This window comes from Bos mutus, chromosome 6 (genome assembly GCF_027580195.1).
Source record: "Bos mutus isolate GX-2022 chromosome 6, NWIPB_WYAK_1.1, whole genome shotgun sequence".
NCBI classification, from domain to species: domain Eukaryota; kingdom Metazoa; phylum Chordata; class Mammalia; order Artiodactyla; family Bovidae; genus Bos; species Bos mutus.
In genome coordinates, this window is record NC_091622.1 from 24,246,667 (window position 1) to 24,269,792 (window position 23,126).

The 23,126-nt window shown below is 37.5% G+C and overlaps 1 protein-coding gene across 4 annotated transcripts in view; it reads left to right on the plus strand.

Moving 5' to 3' along the window:
* Window positions 1-23,126, plus strand: part of EMCN (endomucin) — a 132,407-nt gene that overhangs the window by 28,047 nt on the left and 81,234 nt on the right. For 2 of the 4 annotated variants that reach the window (XM_070372097.1, XM_070372096.1), the window contains exon 2: window positions 14,781-14,900. In XM_070372097.1, the coding sequence (XP_070228198.1) occupies window positions 14,781-14,900 (120 nt within the window). The remainder of the gene's footprint in view (window positions 1-14,780; window positions 14,901-23,126) is intronic. The other 2 variants (XM_070372098.1, XM_005897694.3) reach the window with 1 other exon arrangement.

The window sequence follows — 23,126 nt, forward strand, 5'->3', positions numbered from 1 at the left end:
AAAATGTAGCTCAACACACTATCCTTTAAAAACCTGATTTTGATTTTAACTGGATTATGATAGGCTGTATGGCTCCTTTTTTATATACAGTTGATCCTTAAACAACAAAGGTTTGAGTTATGCAGGTTCACGTATATGTGGATTTTTTAAATAGTAAGTACTGTAGTCCTACAAGGCTTCTCACGTGGTGCTAGTGGTAAAGAATCTGCCTGGCAGTGCAGGAGGAGACTTAAGAGATGTGGGTTCGATCCCTGGGTTGGGAAGATTACTTGGAAGAGGGCATGGCAACCCACTCCAGTATTCTTGCCTGGAGAAGCCCATGGAGCCTGGTGCGCTTTAGGCTCACAAAGAGTTAGATACAAATGAAGCAACTTAGCACGAACGCTTGCATAGTCCTACACAATTGGAGTTCAGTTGAACTGGTGGCTGCAGAACCTCAAATACAGAGGTTACGGAGGAACTTCAGATCAGGAGGGAAGACTATAAATTATGTGCAGACAGTACAAGGGATCAGGACCGCTAACCCTCTCGTTGTTTAAGGATCAGCTGTACAGCATTTTCTCCACATAGGCTTTCGGGACGTTAATGAATTGTTGATCACCTATTCAGTCCTTCGCTTATACCTATATTATCAGTAATGAGCTTTGGGCTCTTTTGACCTTGATTCTTAAAGAAAGATGGGAATAATACATGGTGGCATGAGGTAAAAAAACGAAGGATAAAAATGGAGTCAAGGTTGACTTTCTGTCATATGGAAAAGCTAAAATTTAGTACATTCAAAATAATTTAAGACTTATTTAGTGGCTTTTACAAACTTTCACCGAGAGCAGTATTTCCAGGTACTTGAGATAATTTTAGGCATCAGTGGAATTAAACAACATTAACTCAAATCTCCATGATACTTATAGTTATCTAGATGTATGTTTGGTCTTATGTCTTTACTGTCCTGTAACATTCACAAATTTCACTTTTCAATATAAGGAGAGCAGGACTCAAGCATAGAAACATCATAGTCAATGATATCTTTATGGAATATGACTTTTGTCATACTATTTATTTTTATAGTTAAGTTTAAAATGATTTTATTTTAAAGAAAAAGAGTAAAGAAGTAACAGTAGGTAAAGAATATGAATAAACTCATAAAGGTGGCACAGGAGTGAATGAAAGTTTGGACACACTTTCCAAGAGATTGAAACTTAGGAGACTGCTACAGCCAACCATGGCATTTCCTTTTGTCAGTTTCTTTTTCTCCCTTGAAACCTGCTAAAATGGACAAGACTTTTGAAGATACTTTGATAGTTGGTAAGTGACTCTTCTGAATTTAGCAAAGACATTTCACTTCAACCTTTATCACCCATGAGAATAGGAAGTGTAATACTTTCAAGTGTTACAGAAGTCTCACTGGAAACAATAAAAATGCCAAGAGCATAGAAAATGCCCCACAAATTTTTCCCAGATTTTGAAGTGACCCTATATTAGAAAAAACTCATAAATCCCAGTTTATGAACCATAAATTCAACACTGTTGAATTCACAAAAAAAAGCAGAGGCATGTTTATTAATAGTAATAAAGCATAAAGGAATGATTTCCCAATAAATTTAAACCCAGAAATTTTATTTCAATATGAAATTTCAATAGTAGATAGTATGTTCAATATAAATACAACCCAAGTTTTACTTTCTTTTTTAGCTAATGATCTATTTAAAGTGATAGATTAATTATAATAGTCTGAAGATTCTGGCTAGTCAGGTAAAACTTAAATTTAGCATATAAAAAACAGCTAATAAGCACCTATTGTCAAGTACGAGTAGCAGGAGATACACAGATGAATGTTAATGTTATCTATTAGAATTGCTTGAAAATTGATTTTTCTGGTATATTTCACATAATAATTCTAAACTAATTAAAAAATGTTTAGTTATACAGAGCACTGTATTTCTTAAGCATGTTGGATAAAAAACTAATTATATGTTTATAATAATGCAACAATACATCTATTGGTTTTCTTTTATTAATATTGCTGTTAGGAAAGTAAAATTTAATTGTTCTGGCATGAATTCCTCTTTAAAACTGGAAAAAATCAGTTTACAATAAATTCAACTGTAATCTAATGGTAACTTTCATGGTTAGAAAACACTTAATATTGGTGATATCTCAAATCTAAATAATTATCACTGCTGCATTGAAGCGCTTGCTCTATAGCTCCAAAGTCTATTCAAATCCTGCCATATTTGGGAAGCAAACAATTTATAGCCAATTCTGGATTGATTTGCTATAGAACAAATTTACCATTGTCTTCTGCCATAAACATGTAATTGTGACTCAGAAAATTTGATTCTGAGTCTAGTAAACAGCACTTAATAAAATGAGAATAATTTTATATAACAAGGATGGCTCCTGGATATATCCACCTTTAATATAAAAACATGCTCAGACTAAAGACTTACTTGCTGCTCTGGGAAAAAGTCCATTGCCTCACATTTCCTCAAATACTTCTGGGTGGAGAGAAGATTAAGTTTCATCTTTATTTCCACCTTCCTGCATCCACTGAATCTTGTCCTCTATTTGGTTCCTTGTGACATTTTCTTCATCTTTGCACTGGCAACAACCAAAATGTAATTCCGCATGCTTTCCTGCATGCCCAGAAAGACCCACTTAACTAGAGTCTTGCTGGATATTTCCAGACTTCATGTGGAGTGCATGCCAGCATGCTGCATGCATAGGTGACTTTATGCGTAGGGAGGGGGGCTTTACAACAGAGAGGTGCAAAGTTAAGGATAAGTTTTAAATACCTCCATTCTTAAAAGGTTTTAGATGCTTCACCTTCTTTCTTGGCCTATTCTCTCTTCTCTTCCTCTAAATCTTCTGCTCTCTCACCCTCAAGGATTAAAAAGAACAAATCATTTCTGCTTTCTTGGAAAGACCAATTAAGTTCTCGCTTACAGCTCTTTCAGTTTTGGGTATCCTTCTGAATTTCCAAAATCACTTCTTACAAGGGGACAGGTGAATATTCGTTCCTGTGCTAGTGCTAAGTCGCTTCAGTCGTGTCTGACTCTTTGTGACCCTATAGACCCATAGCCTGGCAGGCTTCTCTGTCCAGGGGATTCTCCAGGCAAGAATAGTGGAGTGGGTTACCATTTCCTCCTCCAGGGGACCTTCTCAACCCAGAGATCGAACCCACCTCCCTTATGTTTCTTGCACTGGCAGGTGGGTTCCTTACTACTGGTGCCACCTGGCAAGCCCAAATAAGATAGAAAACTTTTCCATCCCAGTCTTCATCTTGGCATTTGGGAAAGGAATTTGGAGAGGTTCATTCTTCTTATTAAATTTTAATGATATTATACAAAAGGGTACTACTTTCAAATTATAAGGCGAATGTGAGTCAACTGAGAAATAAGAATATATACTTTACTTCTTGCTCTCCTTCTCTTTAAATATGGATGTCCTAATTTCTTCCATTGTCAGCAAAGCAGATACTTCCCAACCAAGTTTTGAAAACATATTCTGTAAACGTGTCTGTTGCCCACTATTAAATAACAAAAATCTGTTGCAGTGTTCAGTGTAAGCTCTCTCTCTTTCTAAAGGCTGCATCTGTCCCACAACATGCAGAGTTATTTTTAAATGTGTTAGATTTAATTAGCCCACTACAAGGGACTCTTTTGATGGCATCCTGAAGGAGTGTTCAAATATTTTTAATTTGGAAAAATATACCATACAAAAGCTAGAAGGCTAGTCTCCAAAACAAGGAAGTAGACACCATGACTTCTTCTCTGTTCTTATAGAAATACATCATGGGCATCTACTGGGCATGTGGTTCCATCCGAGCAAACTGAGCAGTTTTTCCATCTCCAGTGTGGAAAACTGTGGAGAAACAGATTCACAGGAGGAAAGATATGCTTTTATTCTAGCACTTGGAACTGGTACATATTGGAAACAAAGGGTTGTAAATCCCCTGCTCTGTTAAGTCTTTGCTTATTTGTTTCTAATTAAAAGTATGTCACGCGTGTTTAAAGACTGTCCTTCATTATTTGCAGGGAATGAATAAGACGTATCAAATTCTGGCTCAGCTTGTAATCCTATATAAAACCATTAGTCAAATGAACAAGATTATACTGTTATTGATACACCATGATCCACAAAGTAGTGGTCCTCCAATGTTTTGAAAGTAAATCCTTCATTTACATGAAAATTGTGAACTACCTTCCCAATAAGATAATAAATGGCACCCACTAGTTGAGAAAACAGAATGCCGCTAAATATTAGCATGCATGTGTCTGACTCTGCAACCCCATGTATGTGTGCTAAGTTTGCAACCGCAAACATGACATTGCAGTTCTAAGACTAGCCAACGTAAAGGAAAAGAACATGAAAGATGGGATTAGAACATCTGAATATAAACTAGGCTCTAACACCTTCTACTCTGAGTCTTGACAAGTCACAATCAGACCTCGATTTCTTCATCTATAAAATGGAGATAATAGTAGTGTCTGTTCTACTGTTCTATGAAATTGTTAAAATCAAGTGATATGAAAGCAATTATTATTACACATGCTTAATTCTTGGAATGTCTATTATTTAAAGTTGTTTGTCTATTCAAATCATTCTTTTTAGGGCAAGAAAAGATTGTCTTTGAAAAATCAAACAACCTTGATTTTTCTGAAGATAGAAATAAACTTTTGTCCTCTTGTTTTACCCCTTAATAACCAAAATTACCATCTCTCAACAGATACAAATTAAAAAGCATTTAAAATCAGCTAGAGAGTTTTTCTTTACATTTAGAGAAGACAAAAGTAAGAGTTAATGAAATAATAAACATGACATCTCAAATTCAGGCAAATATCATTTTCCAGCTTCAAATGCAATACTGTAGACTTCTTACAAACTCAGCTGTCACTAATCGAAAGTAGACATAAACACACATACAGACCTACACATACACTCTGTTGAGAAGTTGTGTAGCTTATTGTATATGAGCTCTGTTCATTCATGTTGGTATTGGTTTTATCTATGTAAAATATTTCATCATTTGCTCTATGTTAAAAAAGAACATTCCAACACAAAGTAATCCAAATATCTATTTCAAATTTTGTCTTTCACTTTTTCACTATTTCCAGGTAGACTAACACCTGAAGGGAAACATATTTTGACCAGGTAACATTTTCAGATTGCATATAGAGTTAGTCATTTTGTCCCTTGTAATACAGAAATCATTTGGGGACTTAGATTTCTCCCAGGTGATAAGTTTATAACTTCATGAAGCCTTTGTATATAACTTCTGAAGTACAAGCCTCCTTCTTGGTATGTAGAAATGCAACTTACATTTTATTATTTGTCATAATGGATATTTGCATTATAATTTAATCTTAGAAGTAATATAATTTTGTAGCTGAAGAAACTCTATTCAGCAGACACTTTTCATAGAGAGGAAACCAAGGCCCAAAGCGGCGAAGTGGCTCACGCAGCGACATCATTAGCTGATGTCACAACTGCAGAGTCCCTGTGTCCTTCTACTTCCCATGGTGTCATTTCTTGCAAGTCGCTCTTCTAAACTAATGTCACCTGCTGGAGGAGAATGTCTAGCGAGACCTTCCCTATTCCTGAGGAAATGCCAGGAGGGCCTGTATCAGAGACCCAGGATTTCAGGTGGTGACAGTCTAAGCTCAGAGGAAAGCTGGGGGTGCCATTAGAGAGAGAGAGAGTAGGACCTTGCTCTCCACGGTGATCGCTGCCCCTGAGTGGAGCCCAGAGCGGGGACAGAGCAGTGCTGTTCCTCCCAGGACTGAGGGGGTCTGTGGTTTTTCCCCTTCCCTAGACAAGCCCAAGAGACTTGCTTGTAAAGTTTACTGGAGGTGACCAGAACCTGCGTGTGAAGCCTAAGCATCGGTTTCCCTGGAAGATTTCAGAATCACAGAATCACGGTTCTTCTCTGGAGTCAGAGCAGAGCACGGCAGGAGGAGTCTCGGGACGGTTGTCTTAGAGCCCAGGAGTATGGCCAGGTCACTTCTTTCCCTGAATACTCCCATTCTTATAAATATTAAAATACAACCTTTGCCTTTTTATACCTCAAAGAGCTGACACACCTCAAACCTGGTACAGCATATAAAAAGTCCCCTTATAATAGAGTCTGCAATCATGGAGCCTGATCTTTAAAGAATCACAGTTGTTTTGTGAAGGAAAAATACCTGCAAACTCCCATAATTTCAAACCTGACACCTGGATGAATGGAGAAAATTTGCCTTGGGAGCCTCCTTCCGTTTGTCAGCCAAAGCACCTTGGATCCGCGGGTCCGTTTTGCAGATATTATTGTTTTCTGTTGAAGAAACTCACAAGTGCAATGCTGCCTTCCTGTCCTCCCCAGAGGGGCCAGGTGGCTGAGACACCTGTCCATGCCGGCACCTGCCAGGCCTGGTGCTCCCTCCCCACCTCACAGATGGCTGGCCACCTGAGGAGATTCCTCTGTGGGACAGAGCTCTCGCCCACGTATCTGCATGTTTTCTTCCTGTCAGAGATGAGATTTTCTTCTTAGCCCCCAAATTCATTCCACCTACGAAAGATAAGCATTCTCAAACCTTTTGCGTTCGCTATAGTATTTTGTTAGCCTTAATAGAAAAAATACCCTAAACTTCAAATCCTTTTTTTTAAGAGTTCCCACTAGTTCTAATGCTTTCATTTAAAATGAAATTTCCCTATTTTCCTCTCCCAAAAGATTCTACTTTTAAGTGTGTAATATCCTCCATGCCCCATTGCAGGCCTTATATTGTATAGTCTCTTTTTTACTTGGCACTATTGACCTTCCCCTTCTTTTTGAATACCCTAACTTCTTTTTCTGCCATGAAACAATTTTTTTCTCTCCTTCTCGTGCAAAATTATCTGATTCCTCTTGAAATCTGTTCCACCAGGAGAAGGATTCTGTTTATCCCAGATACATAGAGACATAGCCTTACTTTGATTTCACTGAACTGGCATACAACAAACTAAACACAGTATTAATTATATAGCAACACTAAAAAATAATTTTATTGATTTATTTCATTATTTTAATGAAGGCCGCACAGGCCTCCATTGCTGTGTGGGCTTTTCTCTAGCTGTGGAGGGCAGGGGCTACTCTTATTGCGGAACACAGGAGCCAGGGCACACAGGCGTCAGTGGTTGTGACTCCCAGGTTCCAGAGCACAGGCTCGGAAGTTGTGGCACATGGGCTTAGCTACTCCGTGGCATGTGGGATCGTCCTGGACCGGGGACTGCACCTGTGTCTCCTGCATTGGCAGGTGAATTCTTTACCACTGAGCCACCTGGGAAGCTCCAGCAACATTTTTATACAGCACCTTGACATAACCTTACAGTTGTTTCATATATGTGTAGCTTGGGTATCAAAATAAAGTCTAAATTCTTCTAGGAAAAAGGTATTTTTAATTTTTCTTAAAATAGACAAATGTTTGTTGAGGTAAAAGTCTCATTGGCTAGTAGCTTACTTATGCACTTCATATAGAAAATATTGAAATTATCAGACCAATGCAGATAGAAGAAATCATCATGTAATAATTGTTTTCTTTAAATTGAGGAAAGAAATTAACTGTATTTCATTTGGTTAGAAGTAGGCCAAAGTGACCTTTGCTGTGTCAAAGGGCAATGTGTTGATATGACACTGATAATTAAAAGGAATCAGTCCCTTATCTTTCATGAAGGTTCTGTTTTGATGAGAATATAGAAAGTGGTATCATATTTCATGTATTTATTGTTGTTATATTAATATACAAATATATTTTACTTATCTATGTATAAATTTGTAATATACCGTATTATATAACTAATATTTTAACATATTTTCATGTGTGAGGGAAAACTGAAATTTTCCACTTAAACTTTGTTAATTCTTTGTTACTTCTTTTCAGACAAAGAAGATATAGGGTACAATATTGAGCAAAAATTATGCTAGCTATTACTGACAAAGTGCTATGAAAAGGGACCTTCTCACTATTTATAACATCCAGATTTATGCATTGCCATCACATATAAATATAAGAAGTGGGTCTGTATTCATTATAAGCTATAATACATAGTGAAGAAGCATCTGCAAGTGATAAATGAAAATTGACAATCATTTTATTTCAATATATAATCTGTAAAAGTTTCCAAAAGTCTAAGGGGTGATATTTATAGAAAGTGGCATTGCATGAAGACAATATGAAATAGTAGAAGCAATACATTCTAAGTTATTGAAATACAAAGTTATCTACTTTACCTTCAGTCCCAGAAAGCAATTAATCTAGTTTATTAAGTTATTACCTAATAATGGTATTTTGAAGGTTTATAAAGAAACCATTCTGTTTTCTTAAAGAACTTAAAACCTTCTGAAGTTGTCTTTATGGTTAAAACTGGCTAAGAAAAAATATTTTCTCAAATAATTCAAAGGAAAACTTCAGCAGTGTCTCTGCCACAAGTGCATTCCACACACACAAATAGTAGAATTAGAGAAGGAATTTAACTAATTGGTGCCTTGATCTTTGAAACTCCCTTAAATTCATACATTTTCTAAGCTGTAAAATGTATGGATTCTATTACATTAGGATATTTTTTAAAGTTTTTTCCAGGTTTCAAGTTGTAGAATTTTAAGTTACCATCATTCAGTGTTTGTGTTGATCTAGAAAAAGCAAGATCAGTCTTTAGTAGTGGATTTTCAGTGGACTTTAGACACAGACTTGGTAGGGGAAAAAGTAGATGGGGAAATAGTTTTGAAACAGAGCAGAACCCTATGGTCCTTACTCCCCCACCCCCACCCCCTCGCCTGCCTTTTGTCTGTGGAAAAACTTTAGCCAAACAATAAGTTTAGTCAGAGAAGTGAGAACATGAAGAAACAAAGGAAAACAGTCTAATAAAATGAAATAATAATAGTTTAGTCATTAAGCATAGTTAAGGACCTCTAGTTCCTCCTCAAGGGCCATAGATAATATTCTGAGCCATATCCTGTGAGCTGTCTTATAAACACTGAAACCCCCACCAGGTAGAAGAAAGTTAATTACATTATGACCAGATTGTAACCATGACATGTGGCAAGAGTGTGGCAAGAGGTGCCACACTCTGGAGAACTGGCCTCAAAGAAATGAAAACAAACCAACCCTGGAACTGAAGACTAACTGTACTTAAAACAGCCCAGATGACACTGGTCAGACCATAGATGACCAATTTCAAGATGACTGTCAGAGTCAGCCATACTGTTTCTGCATGTAGTGCCTTTCTTCCGTCTATAAAAGCGCTTGCCCATTGATTGTCAGTGTGCAGGGAACCGGGGGGTGGTAATCGACCTTTGGACAGGAGTCCACCTTCCCCTCACTGTGGATTGTCAGCACCCGAGATAAAGCAAACTTTCCACCAACCTTGCCTCTTTATTGGCTTTTGAGCGGCAGGCAACTGGACCCCCTTACTTTTGATTACAGTTGCTCATTATGAGGATGGATGAAATTCTAACTCTCAGAGATTATTTGTGAGTTACCTATAAATGTAATTACAAAACATGTTAAGAAGATTGGAATCAATGATTTGATCATTTGAAAACAGGAGAAAATAGGATACCTGGTTTCTAGCCATAAACTGAATTCTCAAAGTTCTTATATCATAATTAAAACAGTGATTGTCATTAAAATCCCAATAATACTTCATTCTTTCGTAATGTAGGAAGCTGGTGCTTTGCATCCCTTGCGCTCTCTCAGTGTAAGTGTGTTGGGTAGAGTGGAATGGGGATGGAGCACCATCTGTTTCTCTCAAGAGCAGTACTCTCTGTTTTGGCACAAGCAAAGCCATGAAGCACAGGTCTCCTTGTTAAATTTATCTTTAAACATTTTGGAAGTAAAGAGAGAAAAAATGCTACCTCACCGTGTCCTGTGAAGAGAAAATACTTCAGAAAAAAACCATTTCCCTCAATAGTTTAGTATAAGATCAAATCAGACCTAGAATAAATTTACAGATAATAGAGTAAAAGCATAATTGATAGCTATTCGTACCCTGGTCAATAAAACTTTAATAGAAGTGTGTATCAGTCACTCAGTCATGTCCAACTCTTTGTGACCTCATGGACGGCAGCTCACCCAGCTCCTCCATCAGTGGGATTCTCCAGGCAAGAATACTGGAGTGGGCTGCCATTTCCTTCTCCATTAATGGTGGTAGTTAGAATAAATCTTTTCCATCATATCAGGAGAGAAAATTTCTATTTGCAATTTTTTTTTTAACTCAGTAAATCTCTTGTTTTTATTTTTCAATTTTAAACACCTTTAAAAGATTAGAAATATCCTTTGAAGCTTTAAGTCTAATATAGAAACATCTTATATGTTTGTTTATTTATATGTACATTACAGTATGAATGCTTGTTATTAAAAAGAAAAAGTGAGATATTTTGTCTCTTTCTTCATCCTAAGCACATGGAGTCAAAACATCAGTGTGTCTAGTCACTTCCACACTTTCAGTATGACATCTTGTCAGAGGCAGAAAGAAGGTAGAGGGGAGTGTGGCTTGGCATGAATCCACCACGCCATGGCCAGATGTGTGATGGTTAAGAGTATCTTCTCTGGAGTCAAGGATGTCTGTACTGAAATTCCAACTGTCTTACTTCCCAGGGTGCAATATGAGCAAGCTGCTTACCATGTTTGAGCTTCAGTGTCCTCACCTATAAGATGGTGATCATAAGAGTATGAGCATTGTAGGGTCTTTGTTAGGATTAAATGAGATAATCCACAGAAAGTACTCACATGCTACCTGGAACATAGTGATGCTCCATATTTATATGGGTTATTTGTCAATCCTTGCCAAAAGAAGAAATGCTCTCTGTTGAACAATCTGAAGAACTGGTAATGGAGACAGTAATGAGTGCTGGGAAATCAGTGGCCAAACGTGTAGAAGGAAGAAGATGAGGAAAAGCCTTACATTATATCTCAGTCTTCCTAAATGAACAGTGAAAAAAGAGAGAAACAATAGAATGGGAAAGGTTAGAGATCTCTTCAAGAAAATTGGAGATCCCAAGGGAACATTTCATGCAAGAATGGGCATAATAAAGGACAGAAACCGTTAAGGATTGACAGAAGCAGAAGAGATTAAGAAGAGGTAGCAAGGATACAAAAGAACTATACAGAAGAGGCTTTAATGACCCAGATAACCATGATGGCATAGTCACTCTTCTAGAACTGGACAACTGGAATGTGAGGTCAACCAGCCATGTAATTAAAAGATGCTTGTTCCTTTGAAGGAAAGCTATGACAAACCTTCTGCTGCTTCTAAGTCACTTCAGTCGTGTCCGACTCGGTGCGACCCCATAGACGGCAGCCCACCAGGCTCCCCCGTCCCTGGGATTCTCCAGGCAAGAACACTGGAGTGGGTTGCCATTTCCTTTAAAGAGCAGAGATAACATTTTGCCAACAAACCTCCATGTAGTCGAAGCTACGGTTTTTCCAGTAATCACGTATAGGTGTGAGAGTTAGACCATAAAGAAAACGGAGGGCTGAAGAATGGATGCTTTTGAATTGTAGTGCTGGAGAAGATTTTTGACAGGAGATCAAACCAGTCAATCCTAAAGGAAATCAACCCTAAATATTCATTGGAAGAACTGATGATGAAGCTCCAGTACTTTGGCCACCTGATGTGAAGAGCTGACTCATTGGAAAACACCCTGATTCTGGGAAAGACTGAGAGCAGGAAGAGAAGGGGGCAGCAGATGATGAGATGGTTACATAGCATCACCGAGTCAATGGACATGAATTTGAGCAAATTCCAGGGGATAGTGGAGGACAGAGGACCCTAGCATGCAGCAGTCCATGGGTTCACAAAGAGTCACTCAGTGACTTAACAGCAGCAAATATCTCAATCTTACTATGTTAATTATGTGGTAGAAATTTGTGGCTAGAAATTTCCCTACTAGTTTGCTTCAAACTATACATGTGAACTTACTGATTTCACACGACGACTTCAAGAGGGCCAACGACATTGGTAAATACAGAAATGGGAGCTTTTAGTTCAAGTTCAACTAGTGGCTTCTCATTCTCTGCCCTCCTCATTTCCCAATCATGTTTTCTACAGTTGAATTTCCTTTTGGTCTCTTCCCATTGTTCCAAACAGACTTGTAGGTAAAGTCCCATGTCTCTGGGTTGGTATTCACAATCCTTTATAATCTGGTCTCCAGAATTTTACCAGATACATCCACTAAGTCTTCTCAAGTCTTTGCATGCCCTCAAATCCCTCTCATTCCCCCATTTCACACCTTCACTCATGTTCTTTCCTCTTTCTTTGTGAACATGTTACTCACTCTTCAAGCTCCAGCCCCTGTCAACTCTCTCACGAAGTATTCCTTACTCATGCCAGAAGAGTAGTCATCTTCTATAAATTCTTGCCTCAATTTTTCTTGTCCCAGAGTTTTCCAATTTTTAGCTGGAATCACTGTAAGAAATACATTTTGCACTGGCACACATTTCATTCAGACATACACCACACACACACACACATACACACACACTCCTAAGCAAAAGCTTCATGAAACAATACTTACTCTCATTATTTACAAAACTACTCTAATGTTGTCTCTTTTCTCTTTCATTTGGGGGAAAAGCTCTGACTGCAATGCATTTATCTTTAACTGTTTAATAACCCAAAGTTTGAGAAACACTGTTATACACATCTCAAACAGAGTATTCTTTGTAATTTATTGTGTACAGATATACTCCCTACCATATTAAAATCTCCTTAAGTGTGATACTGTTTGGTACAACATAAAGTCTTTCACTGTATTTAACTATGCTTTTCATATTGGCTACCAGTGTGTGCAGAAGCAAAAAGGAAAGAAGGAAGGAAAGAATGAAGTAAGGAAGAGAAAAAAGAAATATGAAAAATATCTCTGGAGTTGTAGATTATACTCAGAAATTAAGGTTGTTTTATATTTAGCAAGTCAAAGAGAGAAATCATTCAAGCTATTTACAGATGAAATTCCTATCCAAGTAGTATATGCTTCTGTGAATAACTTCTTCTTCAATCTCAATTTAAACTTAGAAATTAGTATTATATCATGGACTCTAGGGCAAAAAGAAAGATAGCAAAAACAAAATGACTAATTAATAGAGCAAAGGTAACTTCATATGTGCTGTGTTCCTTTTATCTGCTAGATATTGCAAGGTAGGAGGGAAGGGTAGTAAGACCAAGGGTGTGAATGTATCTCCAGAGGTGAAAAAAGCTTTGATTCGGTTTCGGTAAAGCCTGTGAAAAGGCAATGCTGTTGTTCCTGTGTGTACAGAGCATGTCAGTATATGCTCAACATGTCAAGCAATTTCTGTGAGCTCTTTGTAAACAAAGTCAGAGCTAAGCACTAACACTCCCAAGCCCCTCCAATCTATAAAACGAAACAGGAAGAACACTCTTATCTTGTGACATCTCAAATATTACTTTTCACTGACTTTCAAGATTATTGTTTTTTCCTCAAATTCAAAGAGGAAAATTTTGAATGAAATTTAAATTTGACGAGTTATACGAAGGACATGCATTTACTGTAATGACATACCCAATTTGACTGGAGTTTGAACAAAAGTTTTTGTTATTCAGAGTCCACCCTCTTATCAACATGCATTTCTCTGACTCTATATACAACTGACCTTTGAACAACATGTGTTTGAACTACTTGGATCCACTTGTATGACTGTATGTTTGTGTGTATGTGTGCTCACTCGTGTCTGACTCTTTGTGACCCCATGGACTGTAGCCCCACCAGGGTCCTCTGCCCATGGGATTTTCCAGGCAAGAATACTGGAGTGGGTTGCCATTTCCCTCTCCAGGACATCTTCCCAACCCAGGGATCAAACTCGCACCTCTTGTGTCTCCTTCATTGGCAGGCAGATTATTTACCACTGCACCACCTGGGAAACACCATATGCTTGTATAAATGTTAAAAAATTACAGTAATATTGTGTGAAACAAATCTTTCCATAGATCACTGAGAAGCCCTACATGCTTCACTTTAAAAAATAATATTGCAATGGATGTTTTAAGAGTTATTGTAAGACAGTGACTTTTTATTGCCAAAAATAATTATTAAAAATAAACATATAATATATATAACATTGTATTGTCTTCACTTCTGTGCTTTTGATTATTACAGTTGAGAGAAATAAATGATTTTAAAAGGCAGATTTATGGTGGCTCTATTGCCAAGAATTTAGGCTTGTAGCAATTGTTGAATTTTTTAATCTATTGTCTACTAATATATTCCAAATAGACAATAAATTTACATATATAGTTAGACACACACACATCTATCTATCTATATCTATATACGTATATACAGAGAGAGAGAGAAAAAAGGGGGAGAGGAGAGAAAGAAAGGAGAATGCTATGTTCCAGGTAGAAATGAATTACTACTGAGATTTTTTAGTATTTAGTAACAATAACTTGCTATAAAAACACTTGGTGAACACTGCCCAGAGAGTATTTGTTTAATTATTTCACTTGACAATGTTACTTTAGTTGGCTTAATTAAGTGTCAAACTTACACACGTATTCCTCACTGGTTTTGTAAGATATTATTTTCTTTCAGAACAACAGACTGCTCCTGCAATCATCTTAAAAATTCATGCCATTGGTGAGAAGCTGATGGAGTGAATGAATGAATAATGAACTCAAGGTTGAATTCTTTTACAATTAGAAAATTAATTCCAAAACCATACGTACAATTTATTTTGTTTAAATATACTAGAATGTTTCTCAGCAAAATAAATGTAAATTTTAATGAAACTACTTTAACACAATTTTTTTTTCAGACACCTCAGCAACAACCACTCCACTATCAACAACTTCTGAAATAAATACAACTCCACCAACAAGAGATACAAGAACATCACCAAATGGTAAGAATTCAACAGGTGAACTATCTACTGAAGGTAGGATTAATTTTTCATGAAATTTACTCTAACTTTAACAATAAAATTATCACCCATATAATTTAATCATTGGAAAATTATTTGGGAATCTTTTATCTTTGGTATGAAAGTCTGGGTTATTCCCCTATTTCAAAATGTATGTGTTATTTTGGATTGAATACAGAGCCCTGAGATCATAGTGGACTTCTTTTTTTGAATCACTTTTTGTTTGAGAGTGGTCTTATTGTGAGGGTTATACATACAACGTTTATTTTTAGAGAAGAAAAATTATCATTTCTCAGTCACAAAAATATCTTTCTAACTATTCCAGTTCCCCACTTAAGCAGCACAGCTAACATGGTGGAACTGTATTAATAAGAGACTGATTGTATTAGTTACATTGGGATGATAATTGATATAATCAGTAAATTTCAGTAGCAGTGTCATCATTATGGTTACTGGACTGAGTGACACCTGTATCATGTTTTATGGCTCTTGGTATTAAAGAAAATTACCTTATCATCCATGAAAAATAAAATGAGCCATTAGGATCATTCAGTTAAAAACTCAAGAGATCATTAACACAGCACATAATGCATTGTCCATCCTGAAGAAAACATAAAATGAGGCATATCATTTGGGTCCAGAAAACAGTGGAGCAGGGGAAATAGAAATGTTTGTTGATTACCTATGGGCAGAAATATAGTTAGCATGCTAAGGTAACAGAAAGACCTAAAAATCATGTACCCTAATAAACGGAAATCTCCACTGCTGTCTTTCTTGCCCTCATATTCCTCGTTTAACTTCCATTCTAAGACATACGGAAGATTGATAAGGGCTAGTTACTGGACTTGAATGTGATGGTGATACTCAAGAGAAAAGGGGTATTATGAATATAGTTCATTGTTTCCAAACTGTCTAATTCTAATGTGAAACCAAACCAACCCTTAGAACTTCTTTACCGAACCAAGAGAAAGTATTACATTACACATTGAGGGCAGCACAGGGGATTTATTCTCAAAATGTGGTACAATCTGCATTACCAACAAAGGGAAACTCCAAATGACAGTCAGGTAGCCAGGGACCATGAGGCCTTCAACCAACACTCCACAGTCTGAATTATTTCATTTTTTTATTTTAATTTTTACAAAGCATATCTCTCTCTCTCTCTCCATATATATAGATGTGTATATTTTTATATAAAGATATATATATATAATAAAAATATAATATTATATATATATACATGCTGCTGCTAAGTCACTTCAGTCGTGTCCAACTCTGTGCGATCCATAGATGGCAGCCCACCAGGCCCCCGTCCCTGGGATTCTCCAGGCAAGAACACTGGAGTGGGTTGCCATTTCCTTCTCCAATGCAGAAAATGAAAAGTGAAAGTGAAGTCGCTCAGTCATGTCTGACTCTTAGCGACCTCATGGACTACAGCCTACCAGGCTCCTCCATCCATGGGATTTTCCAGGCAAGAGTACTGGAGTGGGGTGCCATTGCCTTCTCCAATATATATACATATATATATGTATATATATATATATATAAAATCTCTATCTCCCTTCAATCTCTCTGAGTTGCCAAATGAGTCCTTGGCTTAAAATTGTTTGATTTTGATTAAACATATTACTTTTGCAAGCAACAGTGTGAAAACATTAGTCACTCAGTCATATCCAACTCTGCAATGCCATGGACTGTACCCCGCCAGGTTCCTCTGTCCATGGAATTCTCCAGGCTAGAATACTGGAGTGGGTAGCCATTCCCTTCTCCAGGGGATCTTCCTGACCCAGGGATCAAACCTGCATCTCTCACACTGCAGACAGATTCTTTACCATCTGAGCCACCAGGAAAGCCCCTGTAATCAATAATATCCCCCCAAAGAACCAGGAAACAGAGAAGATAAGTGCAGATGTTGCATGAAGTCCCAAAGAGTTAAAGTTCCACAGTTTTTCTGTTAACTACTTGGAACATATGCTTTCTAAGTGGGAAGATCCCTAGCCTGCCTACAATGGTCTATGATGAATAACACTGTCTAAATAATATGTAAGTGATCATGGTAAGTGATCATGAAAGGGTGGAGGTGGAGGTTTCACTGAAAGAATCCAGAATTGTAATTTGTGATACCAAGAATACACCTTACCTTTTTCACTTGAAAGGGAAATTCTATACCTACTCATGTGAAACATAATGGGGGAGACCTTTACATCAACTTTACCTTTGGTGGCTCCTGTCGAGGGACACTTGATAGAACAGTTGAAATCATGTGTACACACACACACACACACACACACACACATTTCTCCTATTTCCTTTTGAGGGACATTTTTCAGATGCTTACTCCTTGGAAGAAAAGTTATGACCAACCTAGATAGCATATTCAAAAGCAGAGACATTACTTTGCCAACAAAGGTCCATCTAGTAAAGGCTATGGTTTTTCCTGTGGTCATGTATGGATATGAGAGTTGGACTGTGAAGAAATCTGAGCGCCGAAGAATTGATGCTTTTGAACTGTGGTGTTGGAGAAGACTCTTGAGAGTCCCTTGGACTGCAAGGACATCCAACCAGTCCATTCTGAAGGAGATCAGTCCTGGAATTTCTTTGGAAGGAACGATGCTGAAGCTGAAACTCCAGTACTTTGGCCACCTCATGCGAAGAGTTGAGTCACTGGAAAAGACTCTGATGCTGGGAGGGATTGGGGGCAGGAGGAGAAGGGGATGACAGAGGATGAGATGGCTGGATGGCATCACTGACTCGATGGACGTGAGTCTGAGTGAACTCTGGGAGTTGGTGATGGACAGGGAGGCCTGGCGTGCTGGGATTCATGGGGTTGCAAAGAGTCGGACACGACTGAGCAACTGAACTGAACTGAACTGAACTGATTACCCATGTAATAAAAACTAAACTAATCTGTCTGTTTTTCAAAAGTTGTCCAAGTAAGTTTTAAATTATTCACAACCAATTATAAAAATGGTAATAGACTAGAATAGTTTTACTTTTTTAAAAAATTTTTATTATAAAGATGTCCATATGTACCCACAAATAAAGAATACTGTAATTCATCTCTCAGAATCAATAATCATCAAGCTTTTACCCCATCTGCTTCATTTTCCTTTGTCTTTCTCCTTCCTTCCATCCTCCCACCTTCCTTCCCTCTTCCCTGCTTTGTACCTCCCTCATCCTTCCTTCCTGCTTCTTTTCTTCCGTTATTCCCTCTCTCTCTCTCTTTGTATTTTGCTTTTGGATATTTTGAAGGCAATTCAGACTGTATGCCATTTTACCTCTGCACACCAAGAGTGCATCACAAAAAATAAGAACATTTATTACAAAGCTACAGTGGAAAATCCATGGATGGAGGAGCCTGGGTAGGCTGCAGTCCTTGGGGTCGCTAAGAGTCGGACACAACTGAGTGACTTCACTTTCACTTTTCACTTTCATGCATTGGAGAAGGAAATGGCAACCCACTCCAGTGTTCTTGCCTGGAGAATCCCAGGGACGGGGGAGCCTGGTGGGCTGCCGTCTATGGGGTCACACAGAGTCGGACACGACTGAAGTGACTTAGCAGCAGCAGCAGCAGCAACAGTGTCATCAAATTTCCCAAATTAATAGTAATGAATTAGTATCATTTGAAATCCATTTCAAAGGGCTTTAATGGTTAAAATCTAATAGAACAGTGGGAGAAAAAAGAAAATGAGTACATTCTGGGGTCTCTGAAGAAACCAGCTGAAAGAATGATGGTGGAGAAGAGATGAAAAAGGAAAGACAGATTCTGCTGTCCACAAACTACTGGGATCCAGGATGAGAAACAGAAAGTCTGGCATGGTGGAAGAGATGGGTGAAGACATTGGGCAGCTGGGGATCCACTGCAGTTGAAGGAAAATGAGGGAACAAGAGTGGAGAAGAGAAAGGAACTCCTTCTTATCTGATTTACTTGATCACCACTTGTATATTAAGGGTATAAGTTAGTTGGACTTAATATATTGATACTGCCTGTGTTCCTAAAAACAATGTACTTAGTACACAGACGAAGAACAGACATTGGAAGGACTGATGCTGAAGCTGAAGCACCAATACTTTGGCCACCTGATGTGAAGAGCCAACTCATTGGAAAAGACTCTGATGCTGGGAAAGATTGAAGGCAAATGGAGCAGGGGGCGGCAGAGGATGAGATGGTTAGATAGCATCCCTGACTCGGTGGACATCAATTTGAGCAAACTTTGGTAACTAGGGGAGGACAGAGAAGCCTGGCGTACTACAGTCCATGAAGTCTCAAAGAGCGGGACACAACTTAGTGACTGAACAACAACAAAGAAGACCATGGAAAATTGGCCTCAAATTCTCATATTCTGACCAGTGTATCAGGATATACGGCTTTCTCTTTTCAGGCTTGTGAGGGGTTTTATATGTTATCTCATTCTTCAAAGTAACCACTTTTAAATTATATAATAGTACCATAAAAAGTATATCTATAGTGAAATCATTTTTATTCCCCATTCCTCATGGCCACCAAGATCATTTTAGACATAAAGGATTTACCAAAAAATACACCATGGAGAAACATTTTTATTTTCATTTTAAGTTGTCCCAATCAGATATTCTTCTTAAAGGTCAAAAGATAGTTGATTCAAGTGTTCACATTTATCTAAAATACATACATTTTCTTCCTTATGACAATGGCAGAAATTCTATCATCAGAAAAATGGAAAATGCGCAGCCAAGATAGGAATCCTTGCAGTGAAGTAGTCAAGGTGGCAGAGGTGCTGATAGAGCTTTGCCCAGAGCAGGCTTGTTTTCAGAAGTTTACTCCATTAGAGAGATGGGATTTGACCTATTTCTCGATGTGTATCACATGCTCTGCCCATTTTACTCAAAGGCCAAATGGCCAGGGTTAAAATCAACATTTGGTCAACACTGAATATCATCATTATAAAAGGAAATTTTAAAAATAAACCTGCAATTTCATTATTAAAATGTAACTATTATTCAACATTTTAAAAACACTTTATAGTAAGATATTTTAACAAGCTGAATCATAATGCAGAATAAAAATTCTCAGCACAGATACTTCAAATTTTTGATACTAAATAAGCATTCAGTTTCAATTGAGGTCAGTAGAGAGACCAGGGATTTGGGGCCATTTCTTCCCTATAGGAGGCCAGTTGTGGTGGTGTTTAAGATGCACTTATGCTCTAGAAACAAAAATAAAACTATAAAGAAGACTTTTAAAAGGCATTCTTGTAAATTTTCTTGTATGATTAACGGGGAAAAAAATAGGCTTGGGGACCACATTTTTCTCCATATCTTTCTCTTTTATCCATTGTCTTTGTATTCTTTGTGAAGTTTGAATTTAACTTGAACTACTTGGGATATCTCTGTTACTTTTTTTTTTCCTTTTTATAAAATTTCAAAGTAGTAAAGGTGACATTTTGCTTGTAGTTTATCTTCACAAGTTATGACATGTTCCAAAATTAGACACTTTCTTGAAACACTTGTGTTCTAAATAGAATTAAACACAACTCTAAAAGGTTATTTTGGAAAATATTATGAATGATAGTTTACTAAACCACTTTTCACAGAGTAGAATTATATTCTTATGATTTAATCTTTTATAAACATTTGTTGACTCAAAATAATATATCCCTAAAAGATATACATAGCTATGCATGTTAAGTCATTTCAGTCGTGTCTGACTCTTTGCTACTTTGTGGACTGTAGCTGACCAGGCTCCTCTGTCCATGGAATTCTCCAGGCAAGAATACTGGAGTGGGTTGCCATGTCTTCCTCTAGGGGGATCTTCCAGGGAATCTTCCTGACCCAGGGATCAAACCCATGTCTCCTGCGTCTTCTGCACTGCAGGCAGATTCTTTACCCACTGAGCCATCTGGGAAGCCCCAAATATAGATATAATCTCTTAATGATCATATTAAATTCAGTCTATTTCTTTGGTTAACTATTATATAGTATTATTAATTTTGTGCATATAATTGACAGACATAACAATCCTCATTAGATATTGCAGCACTTTAATTTTGCAATAATAAAGATGCATCTGTATTTCAGAATTTTAACATTCTTAGCACATGAAAAAAATTTTACTAAAATGCTTACCCGTATTTGAAAATGAATATTTATACATTAATAATAAATCTAAAGTACACTAAGCCTTTTATGTCAAGCATATTGTTACAGTGACTGTATATAGAGATCATCAGCATCATCACAAGATCACTGTTCACACACAAGTCCCGGGAACATCAGAAATGTACAACCACTTAACTCTTCTATTTTCTAAAGACCAAGATGAAACAGAAACCAAATAGATTTCTGATGAATACTTGAGCCAAAGCTCAAATTTGTTCCATCTCTTCCCACTATCAAACATGATACGTATAAAAGAAAAGGATCCAGAACTTCAGAAACTCAAAGATGATACACATTTTTTCTATTTACCATTATGTGTCCTAATTATTTTCTGTAATCATCTCTGTGTCTTCGATTTTCAAGCAGTAAATGAAATATATGCCAATAAAACATAATGACACAATGATAATCATTGTGTAAAAATTAATTATAGGAGTTTACAGTTTCCTTTATTATTTATGGTAAGAATTTAATTAAGGTTATTAATGGTACCAAGAATAGGGATGAAGTGAAAACAAAGGCACTGTGTTTGGCTGGAGGGGACACTTAATTTATATTTTTAACATCTTTACCTTAAAAAGCACACAAACAAGAAATCTTTACCTTAAGGTATTGGGATCATGTGAGTGGACAATGCAAAAATCTCAAACCTAACTTTCAGCAATAACATTTCTGTTGTTGGTTTCTTCTTTTACAGTTATAACCACATATTGAGTGTAGAAAAATCTTAGGTAGTCTCAATTGCTGTCCACATTATAATGCACAGAATCTGCCTATTACAGTCACTTTCCACTGCTGCTGCTGCTAAGTCTCTTCAGTCGTGTCCGATTCTGTGCCACCCCAGAGAAGGCAGCCCACCAGGCTCCCCTGTCCCTGGGATTCTCCAGGCAAGAACACTGGAGTGGGTTGCCATTGCCCACTCCAATGCATGAAAGTGAAAAGTGAAAGTGAAGTCACTCAGTCATGTCTGACTCTTCACGACCCCATGGACTGCAGCCTACCAGGCTCCTCTGTCCATGGGGTTTTCCAGGCAAGAGTACTGGAGTGGGGTGCCAGGGCCTTCTCCGTTTCCGTTGCTTGAATAACCTATATTCCCTAATAAACAGTGAAGAAAGAGGAGTGAGCAATAAACCAAACTTTCAGCACCTGCTTAGAGGTGTTTGTCCTCAGCAACCCTCCAAAGATCTTATCTTCCTCTTATGGTTCCCTCCTGTATTCCAATATTCAGCTCCAGCCAGCTTACCTTTGAAAACTTTCCCTGGACCAGGGTTTTAAAGTATCATGTAAACTGTGCAGAGCTAAATAGTTCCTCCCTCAAACACATCACGCATATGTATATAAGAACGAAGATTTTATAAATGTCACATAGTAAAAGTAGAGCCTGTGCCCTATTCGCAAAAGGACATTCTAACATGCTTTAAGAAAAAAGGGAATGCTATTATGAGTAGTGAATCAGTCAGTTGTGTTCACTACTTAAAGGAGATCTTTATCCTTCGGTTGGTCCCTCTATCCTGTATGAGTGCCATCTTCCCTGAAACAGCGTTTACTACATGCCTACTCTGTGCCAGGAAGTTTTCTTCATGGTAACATAGGCGACAAAGATGACTAAGAGCCAGCTGGAGCATGTGGTGGCTGCAGGGAGTGGGAGGAGGAGCAGGGAAAAAAACCAAAATGACTAAGACTTAGATACTGCCCTCCAAAGCCTTGGAGATGGCCTTGAACACAGTGGGAATTCAACATTTCATAAATGAAAAAAAATTAATTACAAGAGTTTGCAGATTCCTTTATTGTTTATGGTTATTAGAAGTTTCAGAGTCATAACTAAGTCAATAAAATTAAATGTTATTTTGGAGAAAAAAATCATATTACTCCTAGGTCCTATTGACCAAGTAGTTTTTCTCACTAGGAAATATAAAATGATTTTAAATCATTTACTTTTACAACTTTTTTGCATGTTTCAATATACCCAGGTAACAATCTGCAATAGAAATCTGCTTTGGAGGCCTGTTATACAAAAATGTGTGTGAAATGTGTGTGTGTGTGTGTTTACTGGGCCACCTAAGCGTTCAGTAATTATATTCTTTAAGGTGGACAAAAATGGGA